The sequence below is a fragment of the Pelodiscus sinensis genome, chromosome 1 (assembly GCF_052426305.1).
Source record: "Pelodiscus sinensis isolate ZL-2025 chromosome 1, ASM5242630v1, whole genome shotgun sequence".
NCBI lineage: Eukaryota > Metazoa > Chordata > Testudines > Trionychidae > Pelodiscus > Pelodiscus sinensis.
The window spans coordinates 198580140-198602838 of record NC_143052.1 but is presented as its reverse complement, the minus strand read 5'-3'; the positions used below and the strand labels follow the sequence as shown (position 1 = coordinate 198602838).

The window sequence follows — 22699 nt, the reverse complement described above, 5'->3', positions numbered from 1 at the left end:
CCTCCCGACGCCTCCCCTGCTTCCTCTTTCTTCTGGGACTCAGCTCTCCTGGGACACTCCCAATCTCCTGTACACCTTCTTTGGTAGATAATCTGAACTCCCGGCTTTGGGACATCTTTGATTTCATGCCTGTTTTCATGGCATGATAGAACTTCACACACTTCAGGAGGGAGGTTAAGTGAGCAGTCCTTGCTCTCTCTCCCGTTAGGTCTTAAGTATTTGTAAACTTGAAATTCTTGGCCTTGTTTCTGTTCTGCTGATAGATTCTCTGCCAGTTGTCATGGAGCCAGCTCTGTCTCTGAGTGTCTCTGGTGTTCACTCAGTCTCTGCCCGCTCTCTGACTGAAACATGCTGCAGGACTAGGGAGTGGAAGGAGAAGGGGGGGATGGGAATGCCTGTAAGGCCAAGTCTACCCTCAGGCCCAAAGTCCACCTAAGATATGCAGCTCCAGCTATGAGAATAGTGTAGCTGGAGTTGCTGTATCAGAGTTTGAATTTCCACAGTGTTCCCATCACAGGAGGTCAACATTGACTTCCCTTTTTCCTCGAGACCTGGTAAAGTACCAAAATTGATGGGGGCATGAAAAGCAGTTGATTTAGTGGATCTTTACTAGACCCACTAAATTGAATCCTGGGAAATTAACCTCTGCAGTGTCAATCTCCCTATAAGTGGAGACAAGGTCTAACTAGAAAAAGGTAATGTGGAGGCAGTATGGAACTCCTTTGAGGTGTTTGGCTTGCCACTTGGTGACAACAGCAGGGTTACCCACATCTAAAAGGAAAGGATGCAACCTGATAGCCCAATACCAATAATATAAAGCTCTCTTGGCAACCACTGCTGCTATGTGAATTCCCAGAAACAGTGGAACATCTTAAAAAAACCTAGTTTGTGACCAAAGATGGGCATAGCCCCACACAATCATATCCCCACCCAGGGGTTCAGTTAGAATTTTCTTACCAAGGAAGCCCTGAGTTCTCCATCCTCTCTCCTGCACTCAGGCACAAGCTCTCTCCTGCATTCTCCTCATGCCCCCTAAATGCTCCCTCTCCTGCTGTAACACAGGTTATAGTACCACCTGGCTACCCTTCTGTCATGATGGAACTGCAGCCAGGCCAAATTTCCAGCACCAGTCAGAGACCAAAAAGGAGCCCTCCTATCCCCTTGGGGGGTCCCTGGCTGTTGCTGGAAACGGTTGTTTATTCGAGTTCTTCCCATGATTTAATGGCATTGCCTTGGCTTTATCTGAATTTTGTCTCAGCCACCTACCTCTCATCTATGTCACTGTTTCTATGAGACATTGAATCAGTGCAGCCCAGACGGTCTCATGAAACCACCCGGTAGACTCAAATATACTTTAACCTGTGCTTTATAAACAATTAAATTTGTATGCCTGGGTAACTGTTAACTGTGTGCCTTTGCCCTACAGTTTTACAAATGAGTTACAGTTCCTCAGGCACATTTACCCATCTTCCCTCCTGAACAGGTTAATATTTATACTCTTTATTGATGTGCACCCATCACCCAGTTAGTACACACAATTACAGCAGCTTAATCTCCAACCCACTCTAACTACCAATCTTCCTAACTAGTTATTGCTTTTATCCTGTATGTACTACATAACCACATAGAAAGTCCTAATGTTTCAAGTCTTTGTAGGCATACATGTGGAACTGTTACAACTTTTAGGTACATGATGGGTGCGCAATACTTCAAATATTAAGGCCAAAGTGAGTACGGTTGTGTCATAAAATAATATAAGAACGCGGCACACATTTTTCTCATAAATATACCTTTAGGATAAATCTTAAAAAACAATTAGATATTTTAGATATTCTTTAATGTCATTGTGTATAGTTTAATTCCATCTTCTCTTTCATGAATATAAAAAAATCCATTAATTTTAACCCAGAAGCCATTATCTATTTAAGTGATCAGCTCTCTCCCTTGAAACAAAAAAATATTTACACAGAGGGAGATTCAGTTTGTTTCCAGCACTACACCTCACTGGGTTTTCTATATCTCTGTTGGCACTTGAAGTATGGCACTCCTCATAAAAAATGTAAATATTCTTTGAACTGTCTGACATGAAGAAAAGCTGTTACGTGGCTTATAAAAAAAATCAAATGTGGAGAAATAAGAGGTAGATCTGGAAAGTGTTTGTTGCTTTGGCAAATATCCTGCATTTAAAAACTTTTGAGTATTTAATGGAAGAATTACCTGCAACCCATGGTTTGCTAGCAATCATACAATTCTTCTGAAAGGAAAATTGTATAGTAATCGTGTATTTCATTTATGAAACAACATGGCATGTTAACTATCTCAGTTTCTGAGAGTGATTGATTTTTTTCTTATGAATGTTTTTCGTATCTGAGTAATAAAGGATTATTTGCACAAGGGCTATAGGGATTACTTCATCTTGTCTTCGGAACAAATGCAAACACACATGTACACTGTCTACTGCATTAAAATGATATATGATCTGGCCTTTTAAGATCTGGCCTTTATATATGTATATATGCGTGGGTGAGAGAGCAGTTTTTAATCACATTCTAAGTAGTAAGATCAGCATGAATATTACATTAATGTTCCTTACTGCAGGATATCTTATTGGAAGTTCTGATAGCTAAGTCTGTCTTTCATGTACCTGGAGGGGGGAGGAGAGAGAGGCTCTATGCCAAATTGGCCTAGGTAACAATATGATAATTTGGTTTGACAGACTCATTATAGTTTTTTACAATCTTGGTTCACATTCAAAAAAGTAAAGAGGACTGCTATCCAATTGATTTTTCTGTGTCTCATCTCCCTCATATGGTCTCTTAATTAGATAGTCTGGAAGAGAAAATAATGTATCTTACAAAACATCTACATTCAGCCAATTTGATTGCCAGGGCCAAACCCTGCTGCGTTAAAATAAATCCATACATCAAATATACTGCTTACTTCTGATTTTGAGTGGGGATAATGGCAGGAAGTGGGACACAGAGTTGATGGGAGAGAGATGAAATAGGAAAAGCTGCTTTCCTGAGATGAAATCATTCTATATGTTGTTCTCATAGGGTATGTCTACCCTAGTTCGAACTAGAGATGCAAATGTAGGCATTCAAAATAGTCAATGAAGCGGGGATTTAAATATCCCGTGCTTCATTAGCATGATCTTGCTGGCACGTTACTCCGATCAACAGCTGTTTCGAAACACGCTGGCGAGATCATGCAAATGAAGTGCAGGATATTTAAATCCCTGCTTCACTATTTCGAATGCCTAATTTGCATCTCAAGTTTGAACTAGAGTGCAAGTATAGACGTACCCATGCATTGTTTGTGCCACCTAGAAGTCATAACCAAGACTGGGGGGCTTGTTCAAACACATAGTAAGAAAAAGTTTCTACACTGAATAACTGATATGTTGTCTTTAAAAAAAACAAAAACAAAAAAACCCAAAAAACTTCACACGTTTTTAGAACCTTGAAGAATGAAGCTTGAGACTTTGGGAGTCTATCTTTCCCAGTGTTTCTTGCACAGGGAACTAAAAGTTAATATTAAACAAGATGATTCTGTAGTGAAAATGCACTTCACATTTAATAGGGTCCTAAATCTTGCAGACCTTTTCAAGGCTTCTAGAGATAGTATAAAAAGTTCTGACCACATAGTTTGTGCACTTAAAAACCACACACACTTCTTGCTCTGCATAGGTCTTATCGTGCCAGTTACTTTTAAATTATGGTGTCTCTTTTTCCTGTAGGTATGTCAGCTGCCAAGCTGCTGGCTGAATCTGGGCTTAAAGTTGTGGTTCTAGAGGCCCGTGGCAGAGTTGGAGGAAGGACTTTTACTGTTCGGGTAAGTGCTTTTTGATAGCAGTTAGCTTTTGATTTTATGGGCTCATAGTGCCACTTTTGTCATTTCCGTGACATAGGCTGATGATGAGAAGAGATTCTTGGAGAATGTGGATCTTTAAAATGGGTATCAATGTAAAGGTTGCTTATTAAAAACTACATCTCATTTGGACTGTGGCATGTACAGTGGTTGTCAGTATGATTAACTTATATCAGACACTGAATTTGAAAATATTTCTTGCCTCCTTTGCATACAAGTTAGACTTTTATCCATTGCAGAGGAGAGTACAAAGTCCAGATTATGACTTTACTGGAATGAAGTTGCCAGACCAATACAACAATAGCTAAGTTCTCATTGGGTGGTGTTATATCAGAAAATTAGAGCTGTCAGGTGATTAAAAATTACACAATCAGGCTTTTAAACAATAACAGAATACAGGCAGTCCCCGGGTTACGTACAAGATAGGGACTGTAGGTTTGTTCTTAAGTTGAATCTGTATGTAAGTCGGAACTGGCATCAGCCGCTGCTGAAACTGATCAGTTTCAACCGCGGCTGAATCTGGATGCCAGTTCTGACTTACAAACAGATTCAACTTAAGAAACCCAGGCGTCCCCAAGTCAGCTGCTGCTGAAACTGATCAGCGGCTGATTCCAGGAAGCCTGGGGCAGAGCAACTCTGCCTCGGGCTTCCTGTAGTCAGCCGCTGGTCAGTTTCAGCAGCGGCTGACTTGCGGACGCCTGGGGCAGAGCAACCCAGCAGCACCCCAGCTGCTCTGCCCCAGGCGTCCGCAAGTCAGCCGCTGCTGAAACTGACCAGCAGCGGCTGAATCAGGACACCTGGGGCAGAGCAGCTGGGGTGCTGCCGGGTTGGTCCGGAGCGGTGCTGCGGGACCAACCCGGCAGCCCCCAGCTGCTCTACTCCAGGGGTAAGCAAGAAAAGCCTGGTCTGCTGGGGGGGGCACTAGCTGCACCCCACCCCCCCAGCAGACCAGGGAGACAGGGGTGGCGGGACCGCCCAAGTCCTCCACGGCTTTGCTCGGTCTCCCTGGTCTGCTGACCTGGGAGACGCGGAGCAAAGCCGCAGAGCACGCGGGCAGCGGGACAGTCCAGGCGCGCCGTGGATGTCCCACTGCTGGCGTGCTCCGAGGCTTTGCTCCCCATCTCCCTGGTCTGCTGGTCAGACCAGGGAGACGGGGAGCAAAGCCGCGGAGCACGCCCGCAGCGGGACAGCCCAAGCGCGCCCGGGCTGTCCCGCTGCGGGCGTGCTCCACGGCTTTGCTCCTGTCCCCCTGGTCTGCTGGGGGGGGGTGGGCAGCAAAGCCACTGGACCCCCCCCCCCAGCAGACCAGGGACACCAGAGCAAAGCCGCCACCTGGGCGGCTTTGCTCGTTTGCCCGGGAGCAAAGCCGCCCAGGCAGCGGCTTTGCTCGGGTGTCCCTGGTCTGCTGGGGGGGTCCAGCGGCTTTGCTGGACCCTCCCCAGCAGACCAGGGAGACCAGGAGAAGCTTTTCTCGCCCCGGAGGACACGGGTGGCAACCCGCCGCCCGTGAGCTCCGGGGTGAGAAAAGCCCCGTTTGTAAGTGCAGATCCGGCGTAAGTCGGTTCCGCGTAAGTCGGAGACTGCCTGTACTATTTATTTAAATATTTTGGATGTTTTCTATATTTTCAAATATATTGATTTCAATTACAATACAGAATACAAAGTGTAGAATGTTCACTTAATATTTATTTTTATTACAACTATGTGTACTGTAAAAAAACAAAACAAATAGTGTTTTTCAAATTCAACTGATACAAATTCAGTAGTGCAATCTGTTTATCATGAAAGTAGAACTTATAAGTCTAGAATGAGGTATGAAAGAACTGCATTCAAAATTTAAACAATGTACAACTTTAGAGTGTACAAGTCCACTGAATCCTAGTTGTTGTTTAGACAGTCACTTTGACAAATTGTAATCAAATTTGTTTGAGATAATGCTCCGTGCTTCTGGTTTACAATATCCCACCTGAAAAAGAGAGCAGGCATTCTCATGGCACTGTGGAAGCCGGTGTTGCAAGATATTTACATGCCAGATGCACTAAAGATTCACGTGTCCCTTCATGCTTCAAACCCCACCCAGAGGACTGGCATCTATGTTGATGGTGGGTTCTGCTTGGCAATGATCTAAAGCAGTATGGACTGATGCATGTTCATTTTCATCATCCGAAGCCACCAGCAGAAGGTTGATTTTTCTTTTTTGGTGGTTTGAGTTCTGTAGTTTCCGCATTGGAGTGTTTGCTCCTTTAAGAGTTCTGAAAACATGCTCCTCATCTGGTCTCCCTCAGATTTTCATTACTTCGGATTCTTAAAACATGGGTCAAATCTGTAGCCGTTTTTAGAAATCTCACGTTGGTATCTTTTTGTCAAATGTGCTATGAAAGTGTTCTTAAAATGAACATGTACTGGGTCATCATCTGAGACTGGTATAACATGAAATACATGGCAGAATGTGAGTAAAACAGAATAGAAGACATGCAATTCTCTTCCAAAGAGTCCAGTCACAAATTTAATTAACACTTTTTTTTTTTAAACAAGCATCCTCAGTGTGGAAGCATATCCTCTAGAATAGTGCCTGAAACAAGAAGGTGCATATGCTAAGTATTCATATCTGTCACTGGCTAAAAACGTGCCATGTGAATGCATATTCCCACTTTCAGGTGACTGTGTAAATAAGATTTAGGCAGCATTATCTCCAGAAAAAATAAACAAACTTCTTTGTCTTAGGCCTGGTCTACACTGGGGCTACGTCTAGACTGGCATGATTTTCCGCAAATGCTTTTAACAGAAAAGTTTTCTATTAAAAGCATTTGCGGAAAAGAGCATCTAGATTAGCACGGACGCTTTTTTTGTGCAAAAGCACTTTTTGCGGAAAAGTGTCCGTGCCAATCTAGATGCGCTTTTGCGCAAAAAAGCCCCAATCACCATTTTCGCGATCTGGGCTTTTTTGCGCAAAACAAATCTGAGCTGTCTACACTGGCCGTTTTGCGCAAAAGGACTTTTGCCCGAACAGGAGCAGCATAGTATTTCTGCAAGAAGCACTGATTTTTTACATGAGATCGTAAGTGTTCTTGCGGAAATTCAAGCGGCCAGTGTAGACAGCTGGCAAGTTTTTCCACAAAAGCTTTTGTGGAAAAACTTGCCGGTCTAGACACAGCCTGGGAGTTTAGGTTGAACTTAGCCGCATTAGGTTGATTTTTCTAAACAATTGAGTCCACTCAAACAAGCCTGGTCAGTAGACTTGAAGAGCCATTAAAGTTAATTTCTGTACTCTTTCTTTCACAAGGAGTAACTGCTAAATTTAGTCTAATATGGTTGACTTTCTGGTAGTGCAGACACAGCACTATGAAAGTCAGCGCTATAACTAGGTATTTTTGCATCTGGGGCAAAATATTAATTATGCAACCCGTCTCCTTAGGTTAGCGCACATTACGCTCTTTACTTTTGCAGCTTACTATTTTTACTTATTGCATCTTTGAGTTTCTGATTATGATGTGCCCAGGGCGAGCGCCCTGCTTGGCCCTCCCTTGTTATGGAACTGGTGAAAGTCGATGTTCATGGCCATGGGAGGTGTCCCAAAGTGCTCTGTGATGACTTGTCTGGCTTCAACTTTCAACTCTACTGTTCTCTAGCTGAGCAGGAAGAACTCTGGGAAAAATTGAATATCATTTCCTGTGTGGCCAATGTGGCGAGCACATCTCAAAGCAGGCAGCACACCCCAGAAGCACACGTGACCATGACTTCCATGAGTTCAATTTCCATGAACTTCAAGAGTCTTTAGTGGCTGAAGGATTTCCCCCTGAGACTTTTAAACATGCAAGGTACTGCATTCAGATGTATGGAGTGGAAATCCAAATAGCCACTCAAGCTCATCTGAAGAAGTGGGTTATTTGCTACTCAATATATTTTCTGTTTGTAAGTATTAATAGGGAAAGGCTTCTGTAAGGATGTGTGTGTGGGGGGGCTCTTTTCTCTACAGAAACACTAAAATATGGATTCTGAAAAGCTAAAGATAGATTTTTTTGTTGTTGTTGTAAATAGCCATTTATTTAGCTTTTAACATTCCATCTTGTATGCCAAGGACCTCACAAATATTTAAAAGAACAATATGAAAAACTATATTCAAATATTGAAAAAAATAATTATCACACTGTCATGTCAGCATTACTGTGAGTTCACAGTTTATTATTATGTAATAGTCCTCTGTGTCTCATAACCCTCCTCATCAAAAACTATGTGCTTAGCTCTCTACTGCTTTGCACCTTGTCTGCTCATTGACATTTGAGCATGACTTGGTTAAGGTGTGGAGTATTTTGATTTAGTAGTGTTTGATGCTCATTTTGTGCCATTTTTGATCAAGTATAAATAACTATATAATGAAGACTTCTGTGAAGTATCAGGTGCTAACTTTCTTTGCTCTGGCAGGAAATGAACAGTGAGACAATGGGGCCTCTTGTATTCTGTTGTTAAAGAAACCAGACTAAGTTTACACTAGACTCAGTAGAATACATAGCTGGAGTGGTCTTACCTTAAGCTGAGTTTGGCAGCATCCCCACAACGGGAGGCTGATGGAAGCAAATGCTCCCATTGGCTTCCCTTATTTGTCGCAAAAGAACGAGTACTGGACGCTTTCAGGGGCTCCCTCTGAATTCGATTTGGTGAGTCTGAGTCTTAACTAGACTCCCTAAATCGAACTCCAGAAGATCAATTCACAGGAGTCGGTGATCTTCCGTTTAGTATAGATAAGGCCTCAGTCTGATACCTGCTTAGGTCAGTTGGGTTTGTCATTGACCACAATGGGTGTAGGATAGAGGTCCCTCCTTGAGGGTTTTGCCATTTCTAAGACCACCTTCCTGTTCCTAAAGCTTTCTGTTGCAGGCTCCTCTCTAGCCTTTCTGATTCTTGCCATTTTTCTTTTGACAGAACGAGCAGGTTAAATATGTAGATGTTGGTGGAGCATATGTAGGACCTACACAAAACCGAATCCTCCGATTGGCCAAGGAACTGGGTATAGAGACGTATAAAGTGAATGTAGCAGAGCGTCTTATCCATTATGTGAAGGTGAGATTTAAATCTTTTTTTCTGTAAAGACATTTAATGAGAATGTTGAACTTTGGAAAGTACTAGAATTTGTGAAAAGAGTCCTGAGTAATATGCCTCTTTGGTAGTTCAGTATGCATTTATTTGTAATAGATACAGCTATTCCATTTTGATTTATTGGCAATTGAAACAAAGATTTTTTTTGAATGTGTGTAAAATATATTCAGTCTATAGGTGCTGGGGGAACAAATGACCATTCCTGCCTCTTCTACACCTTTAAACAAAGGGGAACCATGCCCCCACTTTTCTGAGAGCTGGAACTCAGCAAGGGTTCAGGGACTTCACCAAACTCTTTTAGCATCTGACTGGAAAAGAGTGTCATGACAGTGGGGTGGCCAGGCCATATTTGAGTAGTGTTATAATCCGCTGTTTCCTTTCCACTTTGGCGGCCATTCCAACACCCATGATTCAGTCAGACTGTTACAATTTCAAGACAGGATACATTTTGTACTTACTTTTTTTTAACTATGCTTTGTAGAGATTCAAGATTTCTGGAAAGCTGTCTGATCTTTTTGCATTCTGATTTTGCAAACTCTTATGAATCTAATCATAAGCATTTACAGCAGCTGTAAGCAGCTTTTTTTTTTTTTTTTTTTAAATACATAACCTTGTAAAGTGAGGGCAGGGGGAGGAAATGCCAATGTAGTTTTGAGACTCAAAGAGCCCTACAAAGAGTAAGTGCCAAACAATGAACTACTTTTTTGGCATCAGCCATGTCCACATGTAAACAAAATGACAGTTCCCATGCCTGCTTGGCCACACTACCTGTTTTTTTTATTTCCTTGAAAGTCTCCATAAAGTCTTCTCTGTAAATGAAGTAACTCCAAGATAACTCCAAGTTTCCTGCTGCTTGGGCAAGTAGCCATTTTCACTGAACAAACGCAGTTTTAAGGAATATTATTTCTTTGTTGCTGAAGAAAAACACAGAACAGCTGACAACTGGAAGTGAGTCTTGAGAAACAAGAGTTTCCAATACGTAACTCCTCGGAAGCACAAAAACAGTTTCCTATATTAAATTATTTTAAAACACATTTTTCTAACAACACTCAAAACATGCCATTAATGAAAATAATTACATGTAAATGATTGGCCTAACATTGTTATATAAATATAACCCTGTAGAGAACATGTAGGATAATAGCTTTATTACTGTGACAAGCGTGTCGTATCTGCTAACTGCACCTCTGACCCCCTTTGATCTCTTTGAGCTCACTTTCTCTCAGCTCTCAAGCCTGTAGCTGTCCCCTCTTTCTTGGAGTGGAAATGTGATTTCTTCACTCTTGGACCAGGACTTAGCTTCAGTCTGCAGTGATCCACCATAATTGATTCAGCAGGCCTGACTTAGCCTCAGACCCTGCAGACCTGTTCCCTCAGCGAGCAGTGACCATAGTCAACAATGACTGGGCAGCTTCCTTAAAGCAAACTGTTATTTAGAACCAAAGCATTTAAAAGAAAAGAGATTTTAAAAACTATAAAATATTCTACATGCATGTCTAGCCTACCAGGCATTAACCATCTTTCACGTGGGGATGAAGGTGGTTCTAAGCCTCTTAAAGGTCCCCCTGAGACCTCAAGGGTTGGCTTAATTTGTTCCCTTAACTCACAAACCGAGCAGGTTGCATACAGTGTTGCTAACATTGTCATCTCAGTATTAGATTATCACATAGCCGCTCCACTTCTATTACAATGCTTACAAAATAAGTTGGACCAGATTTTCATCTTCTGTTAGTTGGTGTCACTCTGACTTCAATCAAGCTATGCTCATTTGCACTATTTGAGTATCTGGCCTACTGTATTTAAATTAAACTCTGATATGGGCCCCTTTGTTTTTTAAATGGCTCTGCTTGTCCTCTGTTTGCCTGTACTTTTAATAGGTTACATGAATTCAGACCCTTAATCCATTTTGACACTGCAAACCCATGTTTCATTATGTGTGTTTTAGCTAATGACCATGCTTCTTCCATAAGCTTTCTTTGATGTAGAAGTCTGTTCCTGAATAAGAAGCAGAATTACAAGCTTGTCAAGTGTCCTACATGCCATGGGCTAGACCTGGATTTGGGCTTGCAATCCTGCTGAGCAATCTTTCTTCTATACGTGTCGCTCCTGAAATCTCAGAGCAACAGAAAGCAGATTAGGCTGTTAACACGCCGACTGCCTTAGCTATTAAATAAATAATGCTTACCTTTCATGAATAGGGTTTCTACTCCAGGAGCTGAAAGGCAGAACAATCAGAAGCTTTCTCTGTCAGCTCTTCCCATTCTTCCTCTACTTCATTCAGTGTTGCACTGTAGCACACAGAGCCCACCCATCACTGGTTGTCTCACATAACTGTGGGTTCATCTACTCATGGAGCTGGGAGTGTGATTCCTAGCTCAAGGAGACATACTTGTGCTAGCTCTGTGATTGAATTACCCTGCTAAAAATAGATTGTAGCCATGGCTGCGAAGGTGGCAAAATGGTCTAGACACCCTGAGTATATACCATGGGTCTCTCACCAGCACCTAATCAGGGTGGCAAGCCCCTTCTGTCATTTGTAGTGGTTACATTCTATTTTTAATTCATTTATTCAATGATTGCTAGTGCAAATATGTCTCCTCTAGCTGGGACTCATGCGCCAAACTCCAAAAGTAGGCACATCAATCTCTGATATCCCTCCTGCTTGTGTAAGGCTCATAAACACTAGGACAACCTGACAGAATGGTCTATTTCTTTCTTTCTCTCTGCCAATTCCAGCCCTCATCTGCTTGCTTTCTTCCCCTGCAGTCTCCATTACTCTCTGCCTTTGTTTTTTGGCAACTATTACACTCTCTTTCTTTGAATTCATTCTCAAGATCCATTTCTACTGTGCTGTGTACAAGAAGTTAGCCACCTAATATTGATTAGGTTGAGGGGCATTCAAGGCAAATGTATTTGCATGTTTTATCCCTTTCCCTCTCTTTCATAAGTTTAGTTGCATCTTAAAATATGAACTCTTCAAGGTACAGGCTGTCTCTTCGTGGTTGTGAATAGCAGCTAGGACATCTACTGGAATCAAAACAGTAACAATAATACTTCCTAGAAAATGTAGAGTTAAGCAACAAACTATTTAATTAATACATGAACTATTATGGCTATGAAATTCCTTTATTCACCTGGAAAATATTTGCTATGTAAATTACCAGGTTAATTAATTGTCGGTTGCGGGTTTGCTACGAAGTTCCACATTTGAACAGGAAGGCAAGATTTAAAACATTTCTTCTTAACTCGAGTATAGTATCTCTCTGAGCTAAGAGATCTCATGCTGTTTGTTTAGCTATGGTTAAACTGGTAGCTCCATTCTTAAGTGCTTGTCTCTAAAGTTCACATTCCAAATGTCATGAGATTAGGAAGGGGAAATAGACAGATTGTTCAGTAAGCCAACTTTAGACTCTGCAGTGATGGTTTCAACCATTCACCGCACCTCACTGCAGATTCAGAGAAATTCTTTTTGTTCTGCAATTTCCCATGAGTTAGGGTGGCTTTGCTCTAGAATGCTTCTTAGAATAATTTAGTTTAGAAACTAGGGGATTTAGCTAGGAAGCAACTAAAGGGATTCTGAGCATTCCAAGACAATCTGTGGACTTTTTTTCTGGGAGTAATTTTTAAAGCGTGTTAGACTTATTGTACTTTTAAAGAACCATGCACTTTCACTGGTAGGTGGGTTTCCTTTGCAGCCACTGTTTACCTGAAAAATCCAAGTCCAAGCCTGCTTGTCTGTCTTTTCACATTTTTTCTCCCTTTTTCAATAGAAAGAACTCCACTTGTTACCACGTCAGCCACCATGAATCAGAAGCTATTTCCTATCCTGAAACACTAAATATATGTTTGGTTTTGGCATGTCGATTTGGCTTAGCTACTAGACTATCGTTCCAGCAAGACTGTCCTTTTATTGTCCCCATGACTATTAAAAGTGTTTTAGGAATGAGAGGAGAAAGGGTGGCCTCTTCCTTCATAGATTTGGTTGACAGTGTTCTTTTTTGTCTGATGTCTGTTACTTTTCCTGAAAGTCCCGTTATCCTCCATATTCAAGTCCGTTGAACAGGCGCCTCTTGAAATCAGATGTGGATGTCTTGTCGTGTTTTTAAATGAAGCTCCTCTTACAAAATATGCAGTCTTCTTGTGTCTGTTTGCAGCCTTCACACTGGTATACAAAATCAATAGGTGGATCGGGGATTTTTTGTGTGTGTTTGTGTGGTGCTGCATTCACTCAGCATTTTCAGGGCACGTGAACTTCTGACAAATCATGGTCATTTGTATGTAAAGCTCAATGTCTTTATGTAGAACTTTTTCTTCCATGCCAAAGATATGTCTATATTGCAGCGAGGAAGATGCTTTCCAGCTTGGGTACATGGGCCCACCCTAGATTTGCTCAAGCTAGCACGTTAAAAAAAGCAGCATAACTGGGGTAACATTGGTGGCAACTCAAGCTAGTTGCCTGGATACAAACCCATCCATCCTTTTGTGTACACACTTGGGTAGCTAGCCTGAACCACTGCCCAAACTGTCCCTGTCTACTTTTTAGTGCAGTAGCTCAAGCAAAACCAGCATGTTTGTCTACATGTACTGGGAAGCAGGCTGCCAGCTGCAGTGTAGATGTACCATAAGAATAAAAGATGAAAGGGTGTCAGGTGAAAGTCTGCATAGAGATTTGTGAATTGCAGAATCGGATCAAACAATCTGAATGTCCTTGTCCTTTATGCAGGGGCATTTAGGGGCAAGAGCATAATGGCCACCCTCCAGCCCACCTGTGTGCATTGTACAAGGCCCAAGGATAGTCAGAATGCCTGTATTTAGGGGAGCACAAAGACTGCTCCTTCCAGGAACCACCGGTAGTGCACATTGCCCTATAGGAGGCATGGGGGAGGAGACAGGTTTCAATGTGCACACACCTTTGCCATGTAGATCAGCAGACAGGAGAGAAGGCTGTGCCATTCTCAAGGCTGGTGCTGCTATGCACTCCCTGTGCGCACCTTGAAGCTCAAGGTGGAATTGCATCTCCCTGAACTTTGCCTGGGGCGGGATGGCTCCAGTGTGATGGGCTAGATACCAGAGTGTAGCCCTCTATGTGCATAGTGTAGCTCTAACAGAGGCCCTCTCTTCAAATTGCTTTTGCTAACCACTGGCCTATGGAGCTTCAGGTTGCTTTCTTTTATTTGCGGGGAGGCAAGCAGCAGGATAAAAAATCTGAAGTCTGTAGGAAAGTGCTCAACACTGTAGGGAAAGAAAAATTAAATAAACGTTATGGCCTTGTCAGGAAGCCTGGCTGTTAGCACAGGAACCAAGCCAATAGGTTATTTGCTTATCAGTTAAGAAAAGAGTAGTTTAAGATAATTCACCCGGAACATAACTGCTAGCATAAAAATGAGACGATTTCAACTCTTGTTCACTGCAGTGAATCCATCTGAAACCCGCCTCCCCAAAAAAACTCTGCTTGGGATGTGGCAAATTTTAAAAACAGTTATGTAAACTCATGAGCCAATAACTACTTAGCCTGGGTTCCCTTCTTCCCTGCAAAAACCCATGCAAGAAGATGGCATGGATGGAAGGTGTTCAGAAACTACAGTGGTGGGCTTCAGGATAAACATCTGCATCGACAGAGGAATGCTTGGAACTTGGAGCTTTCCTAAGATCAGTCTTTTGGGTTGAGGCACCAGCTTCCCTCCCCTGCACCCCGCTCCACATGTTCCATAGATTTCCTGAGATCTCCAGTAGACCTAACCCATCTGCAGGGAGGCCTGCATTTACATGCCAGAGCTAGGGAGTTTAAATCGCAGCCCTACCATCTCCCTGTCAATGTGACTTCACTAGAGCCATGTAGTCAGTTTCCCCAGCTGCTTCCCACTATTCCTGAAGTTGCTTTCCTTGGCACAGAAGCTAATGCAGCATCATGCTTTATTAACCATCCACTGTTCTAATTACAGTAGACTTCCGATAATCCGGCACCTTTGGGACCTACGTGGTGCCGGATTACCAGATATGCCGGAGTATCAGGAGGTACTCCCAACCCAGTATCCCAACCCAGTATCCCAACCCAATCCCCCTGTCCCCTCCCCAACCTTATGCTTGAGTCCTGGAGCCGCCGGTACAGCCATGGGTCTCCCTCCAGGCACTGAGGCACGTGCTCTGAACAGCCGGCTTTTCAATTAGCTGGCCGGGATGCCATGTGTAACCCAATCTCCCTCCCGTCCCCTTCCCCGGAGCCAAACACCTTTCCTCCCTGCTATAATCTGATCACACTCCCTCTTTCTCCCCTCCCCCCAACCTTATGCTCGGTCGCCGAGCAGCTGCACATCTCCTTCCAGGCGCTGGGGCACGTGTGCTGAGCAGCCAGCTTTTCAATGAGCTGTCTAGGATGCCGTGTGTAACCCAATTCCCCCTCCCCTCCCATCTCCTTCCCCAGAGCCAAACACCTTCCCTCCCTGCTGTAACTCACATGAGAGCGGCTGACCTGAACTGTTCTGGGTTCTGTCCCGGTTCCATCAGGAGCGCTTGCCATGTTGATGCCGGGCTATCGGAGTCTCAGGATTTGGCTCCCCAAATACCATTAAAATTCCAGTCAATTACTGAAAGCTGATACATACTGAGCCAATTCTATTACCTCAATTTCATGCTAAAAATAAATAAAAGCAGAATAATGTCTATATTTGGATTGTAAATTCTTTGAGGCAGGGACTATCCTTTAGTTCTGTTTGTGTAGATTACCCAGGACAGTGGGGTCCTGGTGCAAGACTGGACCTAGGTTTTGTATTGCAATACCAATAATAGTAAATAATAAAAGCAGAAAGGAGTGTCAGGTCAGAAGTAACACTGAACATTCCACGACTTTCTCTGAGCAGGCTTAGATTACGTGGTGATTAAAATGCTGGCAGTCAGTCTGTACTAGCTCTCGCCCTGCTGCTCCCACCAGTGGAGCTGAACTGGATGTGTGCAGGAGAACACTAGTGTAGACACAACCAGTATGGCTAGACAGCGTGCAGGTTTTGGCTGTTACATTATGCCTTCCACCTACAGTAAGTTAGAGCAGCGTTTTGGGCGTATCTGAGCATTTTTGCTAATTCAGTTGAATCAATACCTAACATTGACAGATTTGGTTTGGAAAAAGGCCTATATTAGAATCATAGAGCTGGAAGAGACCTCAGGAGGTCATCAAGTCCAGTCCCCTGCCCAAGGCAGGACCAATCCCAACTAAATCAAACCAACCAGAGCTTTGTCAAGCTGAGACTTAAAAACCTCTAGGGATGGAGATTCCACCACCTCACTAGGTAACCTATTCCAGTGCTTCACCACCCTCTTAGTGAAGTAGTTTTTCCTAATATCCAACCTAGACCCCCCCCCACTGTAACTTAAGACCATTGTTCCTTATTCTGCTATCTGTCACTACTGTGAACAGTCTTTCTCCGTCCTATTTGGAATCTCCCTTCAGGAAGTTGAAGGCTGCTATCAAATCCCCCCTCACTCGTCACTTCTGCAGACTAAACAAACCCAAATCCTTCAGTCTTTCCTCATAGGTCATGTCCTCCAGCCCCCTAATCTTTTTGGTCGCCCTCCACTGGACCCTCTCCAATGCATCCACATCCTTTCTATAGCGGGGGAGCCCAGAACTGGACACAATACTCCAGATATAGACTCATAGACTCATAGACTCATAGACTTTAAGGTCAGAAGGGACCATTATGATCATCTAGTCTGACCCCCTGCACAGTGCAGGCCACAGAATCTCGCCCACCCCTCTTAGAATAATCCTCTCACCTATGTCTCAGATATTGAAGCCTTCCAATACTTTGAAGGCCCCAACATGCAGAGAGTCCTTCAGCTGTGATCTGTGCCCAATGCTACAGAGGAAGGCGAAAAACCTCCAGGGCCTCTGCCAATCTACCCTGGAGGAAAATTCCTTCCTGACCCCAAATATGGCGATCAGCTAAACCCTGAGCATGTGGGCAAGACTCACCAGCCAGACACCCAGAAAGTTCCCTATAGCAACTCCTATCATCCCTCCATTGACCTATTTCCAACTGGAAATGAATGGTCAATTAGTTACCAAGATCATGTTATTTCATCCAACCATCCCCTTATCATAGAATCAGAACTGGAAGAGACCTCAGAAGGTCGTCAAGTCCAGCCCTCCGCTCTAGGCAGGACCAATCCCATCTAAATCAACCCGGCCAGGGCTTTGTCAAGCCGAGACTTAAACACCTCTAGGGATGGAGACTCCACTACTTCCCTAGGTAACCCATTCCAATGCTTCACTACCCTCCTAGTAAAATAGTTTTTCCTAATATCCAATCTGGACCTCTCCCACCACAACTTGAGACCATTGCTCCTTGTTCTGCCATCTGTCACTACTGAGAACAGCCTCTCTCCATCCTCTTTGGAACCTCCCTTCAGGAAGTTGAAGGCTGCTATCAAGTCCCCCCTCACTCTTCGCTTCTGCAGACTAAACAGACCCAAGTCCCTCAGCCTCTCCTCGTAGGTCATATGCTCCAGACCCCTAATCATTTTGGTTGCCCTCCGCTGGACCCTCTCCAATGCGTCCGCATCCTTTTTGTAGTGGGGGGCCCAGAACTGGACACAGTACTCCAGATGTGGCCTCACCAAAGCCGAATAAAGGGGGATAATGACATCTCTGGATCTGCTGGCAATGCTCCTCTTAATGCATCCTAATATGCCATTAGCCTTCTTGGCTACAAGGGCACACTGTTGACTCATATCTAGCTTCTCATCCACTGTAACCCCCAGGTCCTTTTCTGCAGAACTACTACTTAACTGGTTGGTCCCCAGCCTGTAACTATGCTTGGGATTCTTCCGTCCCAAGTGCAGGACTCTACACTTGTCTTTGTTGAATCTCATGAGATTTCTAGTGGCCCAATCCTCCAATTTGTCTAAATCACTCTGGACCCTATCTCTGCCCTTAAGCGTATCTACCTCTCCCCCTAGCTTAGTGTCATCTGCAAACTTGCTGAGGGTGCAATCTATCCCCTCATCCAGGTCATTAATAAAGATATTGAACAAAACCGGTCCTAGAACAGAACCTTGGGGCACTCCACTAGAAACCGACCGCCATCCTGACATCGAACCGTTGATCACTACCCGCTGGGCCCGGCCTTCTAGCCATCTTTCTATCCATCTTACCGTCCATTTATCCAATCCGCATTCCCTTAACTTGCTGGCAAGAATATCGTGGGAGACCGTATCAAAAGCCTTGCTAAAGTCAAGGTACACAACATCCACTGACTTTCCCATGTCCACTGAGCCAGTTACCTCATCATAGAAGCCAATCAGATTGGTCAAGCACGACTTGCCCTTTGTGAATCCATGCTGACTATTCCTGATCACTTTCCTCTCATTCAAGTGTCTCAAAATGGATTCCTTTAGGATCCCTTCCATGATTTTTCCAGGAACCGAGGTAAGACTGACCGGCCTATAGTTCCCTGGATCGTCCTTCTTCCCTTTTTTGAAGATGGGCACTACATTTGCCCTTTTCCAATCATCCGGGATTTCGCCCGATCTCCACGACTTTTCAAAGATAATGGCCAAAGGCTCCTCAATGACATTTGCCAACTCCTTCAGTACCCTTGGGTGCATTAAGTCTGGACCCATGGATTTGTGTACGTTTAGTTTTTCTAAATAGTTCCTAACCTGTTCTTTACCCACCAAGGGCTGTCCATCTTCTTCCCATCTTGCGTCGCTTAGCACAGAAGTCCAGGAGCCGACCTTGTCCGTGAATACAGAGGCAAAGAAAGCATTGAGTACTTCAGCTTTCCCTACATCCTCTGTCACTAGGTTACCTCCTTCATCCATTAGGGACTGCACACCCTCTCTGATCACCTTCTTTTTGTTGACATGCCTGTAGAAACCTTTCTTGTTATCCTTCACATCCTTAGCCAGTCGCAACTCCATTTGCGCTTTCGCCTTCCTGATAACCCCCCGGCATTCTCGAACTATACATTTAAGCTCCTCCCTAGTCATTTGTCCAAGTTTCCACTTTCTGTAAGCTTCCTTTTTGTGCTTAAGTACACCAAGGATTTCCCCTGTAAGCCAATCCGGTCTCCTACCAGGTTTGCCTCTCTTGCTACGTGTCGGGATGGTTTCTTTCTGTGCCTTCAATAAGGCTTCTTTAAAATACTGCCAGCTGTCCTGGACTCCTTTCCCCTTCATGTTAACATCCCAGGGGATTCTTTCCATCAGATCTCTGAGGGAGTCAAAATCTGCTTTTTTGAAGTCCAAGGTGTGTATTTTACTACTCTCTTTCCTTCCTTTGGTCAGGATCCTGAAATCTACCATCTCATGATCACTGCTTCCCAGGTTGTCACCCACCTCTACGTCCCCTATTAGTTCCTCCCTGTTTGTGAGGAGAAGGTCAAGCTGTGCACGGCCCCTGGTCGGATCCTTCAGCACTTGTACCAAGAAGTTATCCCCAACATTCTCCAAAAACTTCCTGGATTGCCTGTGTACTGCCGTATTGGTTTCCCAACAGATGTCAGGGTGATTAAAGTCCCCCATGAGAACCAGGGCCTGCGATCTGGAAGCTTCGCTCAGTTGTTCGAAGAAAGCCTCATCTACCTCATCCACCTGGTTCGGTGGCCTGTAGCAGACACCAACCACAACATCACTGCTGTTTGCTCCTTTAAACCTGACCCATAGACTTTCAACAAGTTTTTCTCCCTCTTTATACTGGAGTTCAGAGCAATCATAGTGCTCTCTTACATATAGTGCAACTCCTCCTCCTTTTCTCCCCTGCCTATTCTTCCTGAACAATCTATACCCTTCCATGACAGCGCTCCAGTCATGCGAGTCATCCCACCAAGTCTCTGTTATCCCAATTAAATCATATTTCTTGGCCTGGGCCAGGGCCTCCAGCTCTTCCTGCTTGTTGCCCAGGCTTCTCGCATTAGTGTACAAACACTTCAGGTAACCAGTTGATTGCACTATCTTCTCCATTCGAAACTGGGGTCCTCCTTTCTCGCTCCTTGCTCTATGCATTTCTTCCCGGTATCTGACTTTCCCACTCCCCTCAGGGTTTTGGTCACCATCCCCCGACGAACCTAGTTTAAAGCCCTCCTCACTAGGTTCGCAAGCCTGCCCGCGAAGATGCTCCTTCCTCTCTTGGTTAGGTGGATCCCATCTCTTCCTAACAATCCTTCTGCCCGGAACAGAGTCCCATGGTCGAAGAAACCAAAGCCCTCTCTGCGACACCACCTGCGCAACCACGCATTTACGTCCTCAATTCGACGATCCCTGCCCAGTCCTTTCCCTTCAACAGGGAGGATGGACGAGAACACCACTTGTGCTCCAAAGTCTTGGATCCTTCTTCCCAGTGCTACATAATCCGCAGCAACCCGCTCAAGGTCATTCTTGGCCGTATCATTCGTTCCTACATGGAGAAGCAGGAAGGGGTAGCGATCCGAAGGTTTGATCAGCTTGCTAAGCCTCTCAGTGACATCCCGAATGCGAGCTCCCGGTAAGCAGCACACCTCTCGAGATTCCAGGTCCGGACGGCAGAGGGATGGCTCAGTCCCTCTTAGGAGGGAGTCCCCGACCACCACCACCCGTCGTTTCCTTTTGGGGGTGGTGGCCGTGGAACCCCCATCCCTAGGACTACGCATCCCATGCCTTTCAGTAGATGGTGCTCCCTTCTGGTTTCTACCTTGTGAGGTCCCTTCCAGAGCATTCAGCACTGCAGAGCCTGTGGAGAGAGCTTGAAAGTGATTGCTTACCTCTATAGCATCGGGGGAATCCCGTGCTGGCCTTTTTCCCCTCACCAGAGCCAAATAAAGGGGAATAATAACATCTCTGGATCTGCTGGAAATGCTCCTCCTAATGCATCCTAATATGCCATTAGCCTGCTTGGCTACAAGGGCACACTGTTGACTCATATCCAGCTTTTCATCCACTGTAATCCCCGGATCATTTTCTGCAGAACTGCTACCTAGCCATTCTGTCCCCAGCCTGTAACAATGCTTGGGATTCTTCCATCCCAAGTGCAGGACTCTACACTTGTCCTTGTTGAACCTCATCATATTTCTTTTGGCCCAATCCTCTAATCTGTCCAGGTCACTCTGGACTCTGTCCCTGCCCCCTCCAGCGTATCTACCTCTCCCCCAGCATAGTATCATCTGCGAACTTGTTGAGGGTGCAATCCATCCCCTCATCCAGGTCATTAATAAAGATGTTGAACAAAACCGGCCCTAGAACAGATCCTTGGGGCACTCCACTAGAAACCGACTGCCATCCTGACATCGAGCTGTTGATCACTACTCGTTGGGCCCTACTGTCTAGTCAGCTTTCTGTCTATCTTACAGTCCATTTATCCAATCCATATTCCCGTAACTTGCTGGCAAGAATATTGTGGGTGAACATATCGAAAGCTTTGCTAAAGTCAAGCTATATCACATCCACTGACTCCCATATCCACAAAGCCAGTTACCTCATCATAGTAGCTAATCAGATTGGCCAGGCATGACTTGCCCTTCATGAATCCATGTTGACTATTTCTGATCACTTTCCCCTATTTGAAGCGCTTCAAAATGGATTCCTTGAGTATTCCCTCCATGAATTTTCCGGGGACTGAAGTAAGGATGACTGGTCTGTAGTTCCCTGGATCGTCCTTCTTCCCTTTTTTAAAGATGGGCACTACATTTGCCTTTTTCCAGGCATCTGGCATCTCTCCCGATCTCCACGAGTTTTCAAAGATAATGGCCAAAGGCTCTGCAATAACATTCGCCAACTCCCTCAGTACCCTCGGATGCATTAAATCCGGGCCCATGGATTTGTGTATGTTTAGCTTTTCCAGATAGTTCCTAACTTGTTCTTTCCCCACCAAGGTCTGCCCACCTTCTTTCCATACTGCCTTGCCTAGTGCATTTGTGTGGGAGCTGACCTTGTCCATGAAGACAGAGTTACTGTCAGCTGTTATTATCTGGCTGTTGGGGTGGGCACTAATAAAAGAGTGCCCTGGCTTAAATAAAAGGAGGAGGGAAGAAAAGGAGTAATTTTTGTGAAATGACTTTTTCAAAAGGGACTCTGCTGCTTGAAAAAAAAAATAAACACTTTCTGGGACTAAATAAAATAGGCTTAAATTTGAGGTGGTGTACGTTTGCTAGTCCGTACCCAATCACATTTTCAGATTATATGAAAAGGGGTCTTTATTACACGGAAAAAAAAGCTCAGTTTCTTTTCACTAAGAAAGAGTACCTCAGGCTTTCTGTGGCTAAGAGTTGGGTAAGCCTTGTTTCACCTACCTCTCATGCAACAGATAGAACTGAGAATTTTTCATATTTTCACTCATTGTGAAGGGAGAGTTTATTTCTGCCCATTCCTCACTGTCAACTCTGCATTGCAGCACCTGGCTTTGTAGTCTTAGTAATAATTAATCTTTAAGGTAGTGAAATGATGAACTTAGGTTGTGTCCTTTGCTTTTCAGTGGCATTCATTTTGTTTGATGATGAAAGTGTGTGTACTAGAGAGGCATCTAGAATCCTGATTAATAATAGCTAAAAACCACAAATATGGTATGTTAACTTTTTTTAAACAAAACAGTAAAAAAGATTTTAAAAATTGCTATTTCCCGTAGCATTTATCAATTAGGAAATGGAATAGTATCTGTTTACCAAGCTAGGACCTCTGCTGTACAAGCCAATGCATCATGATTCAGCTTCCATCACTTTTTTTTATATGGTCCACCCTATAGCACAGCTTGTTCTCTTCCAAATGCCAC

The 22699-nt window shown here is 44.1% G+C and overlaps 1 protein-coding gene across 1 annotated transcript in view; it reads left to right on the top strand.

The window, feature by feature from the left end:
- MAOA (amine oxidase [flavin-containing] A) overlaps window positions 1-22699 on the top strand; it is a 65562-nt gene that overhangs the window by 18727 nt on the left and 24136 nt on the right. Inside the window, exons 2-3 of the mRNA XM_006137895.3 lie at window positions 3740-3834; window positions 8791-8928. Coding sequence (XP_006137957.1) covers window positions 3740-3834; window positions 8791-8928 — 233 coding nt within the window. The remainder of the gene's footprint in view (window positions 1-3739; window positions 3835-8790; window positions 8929-22699) is intronic.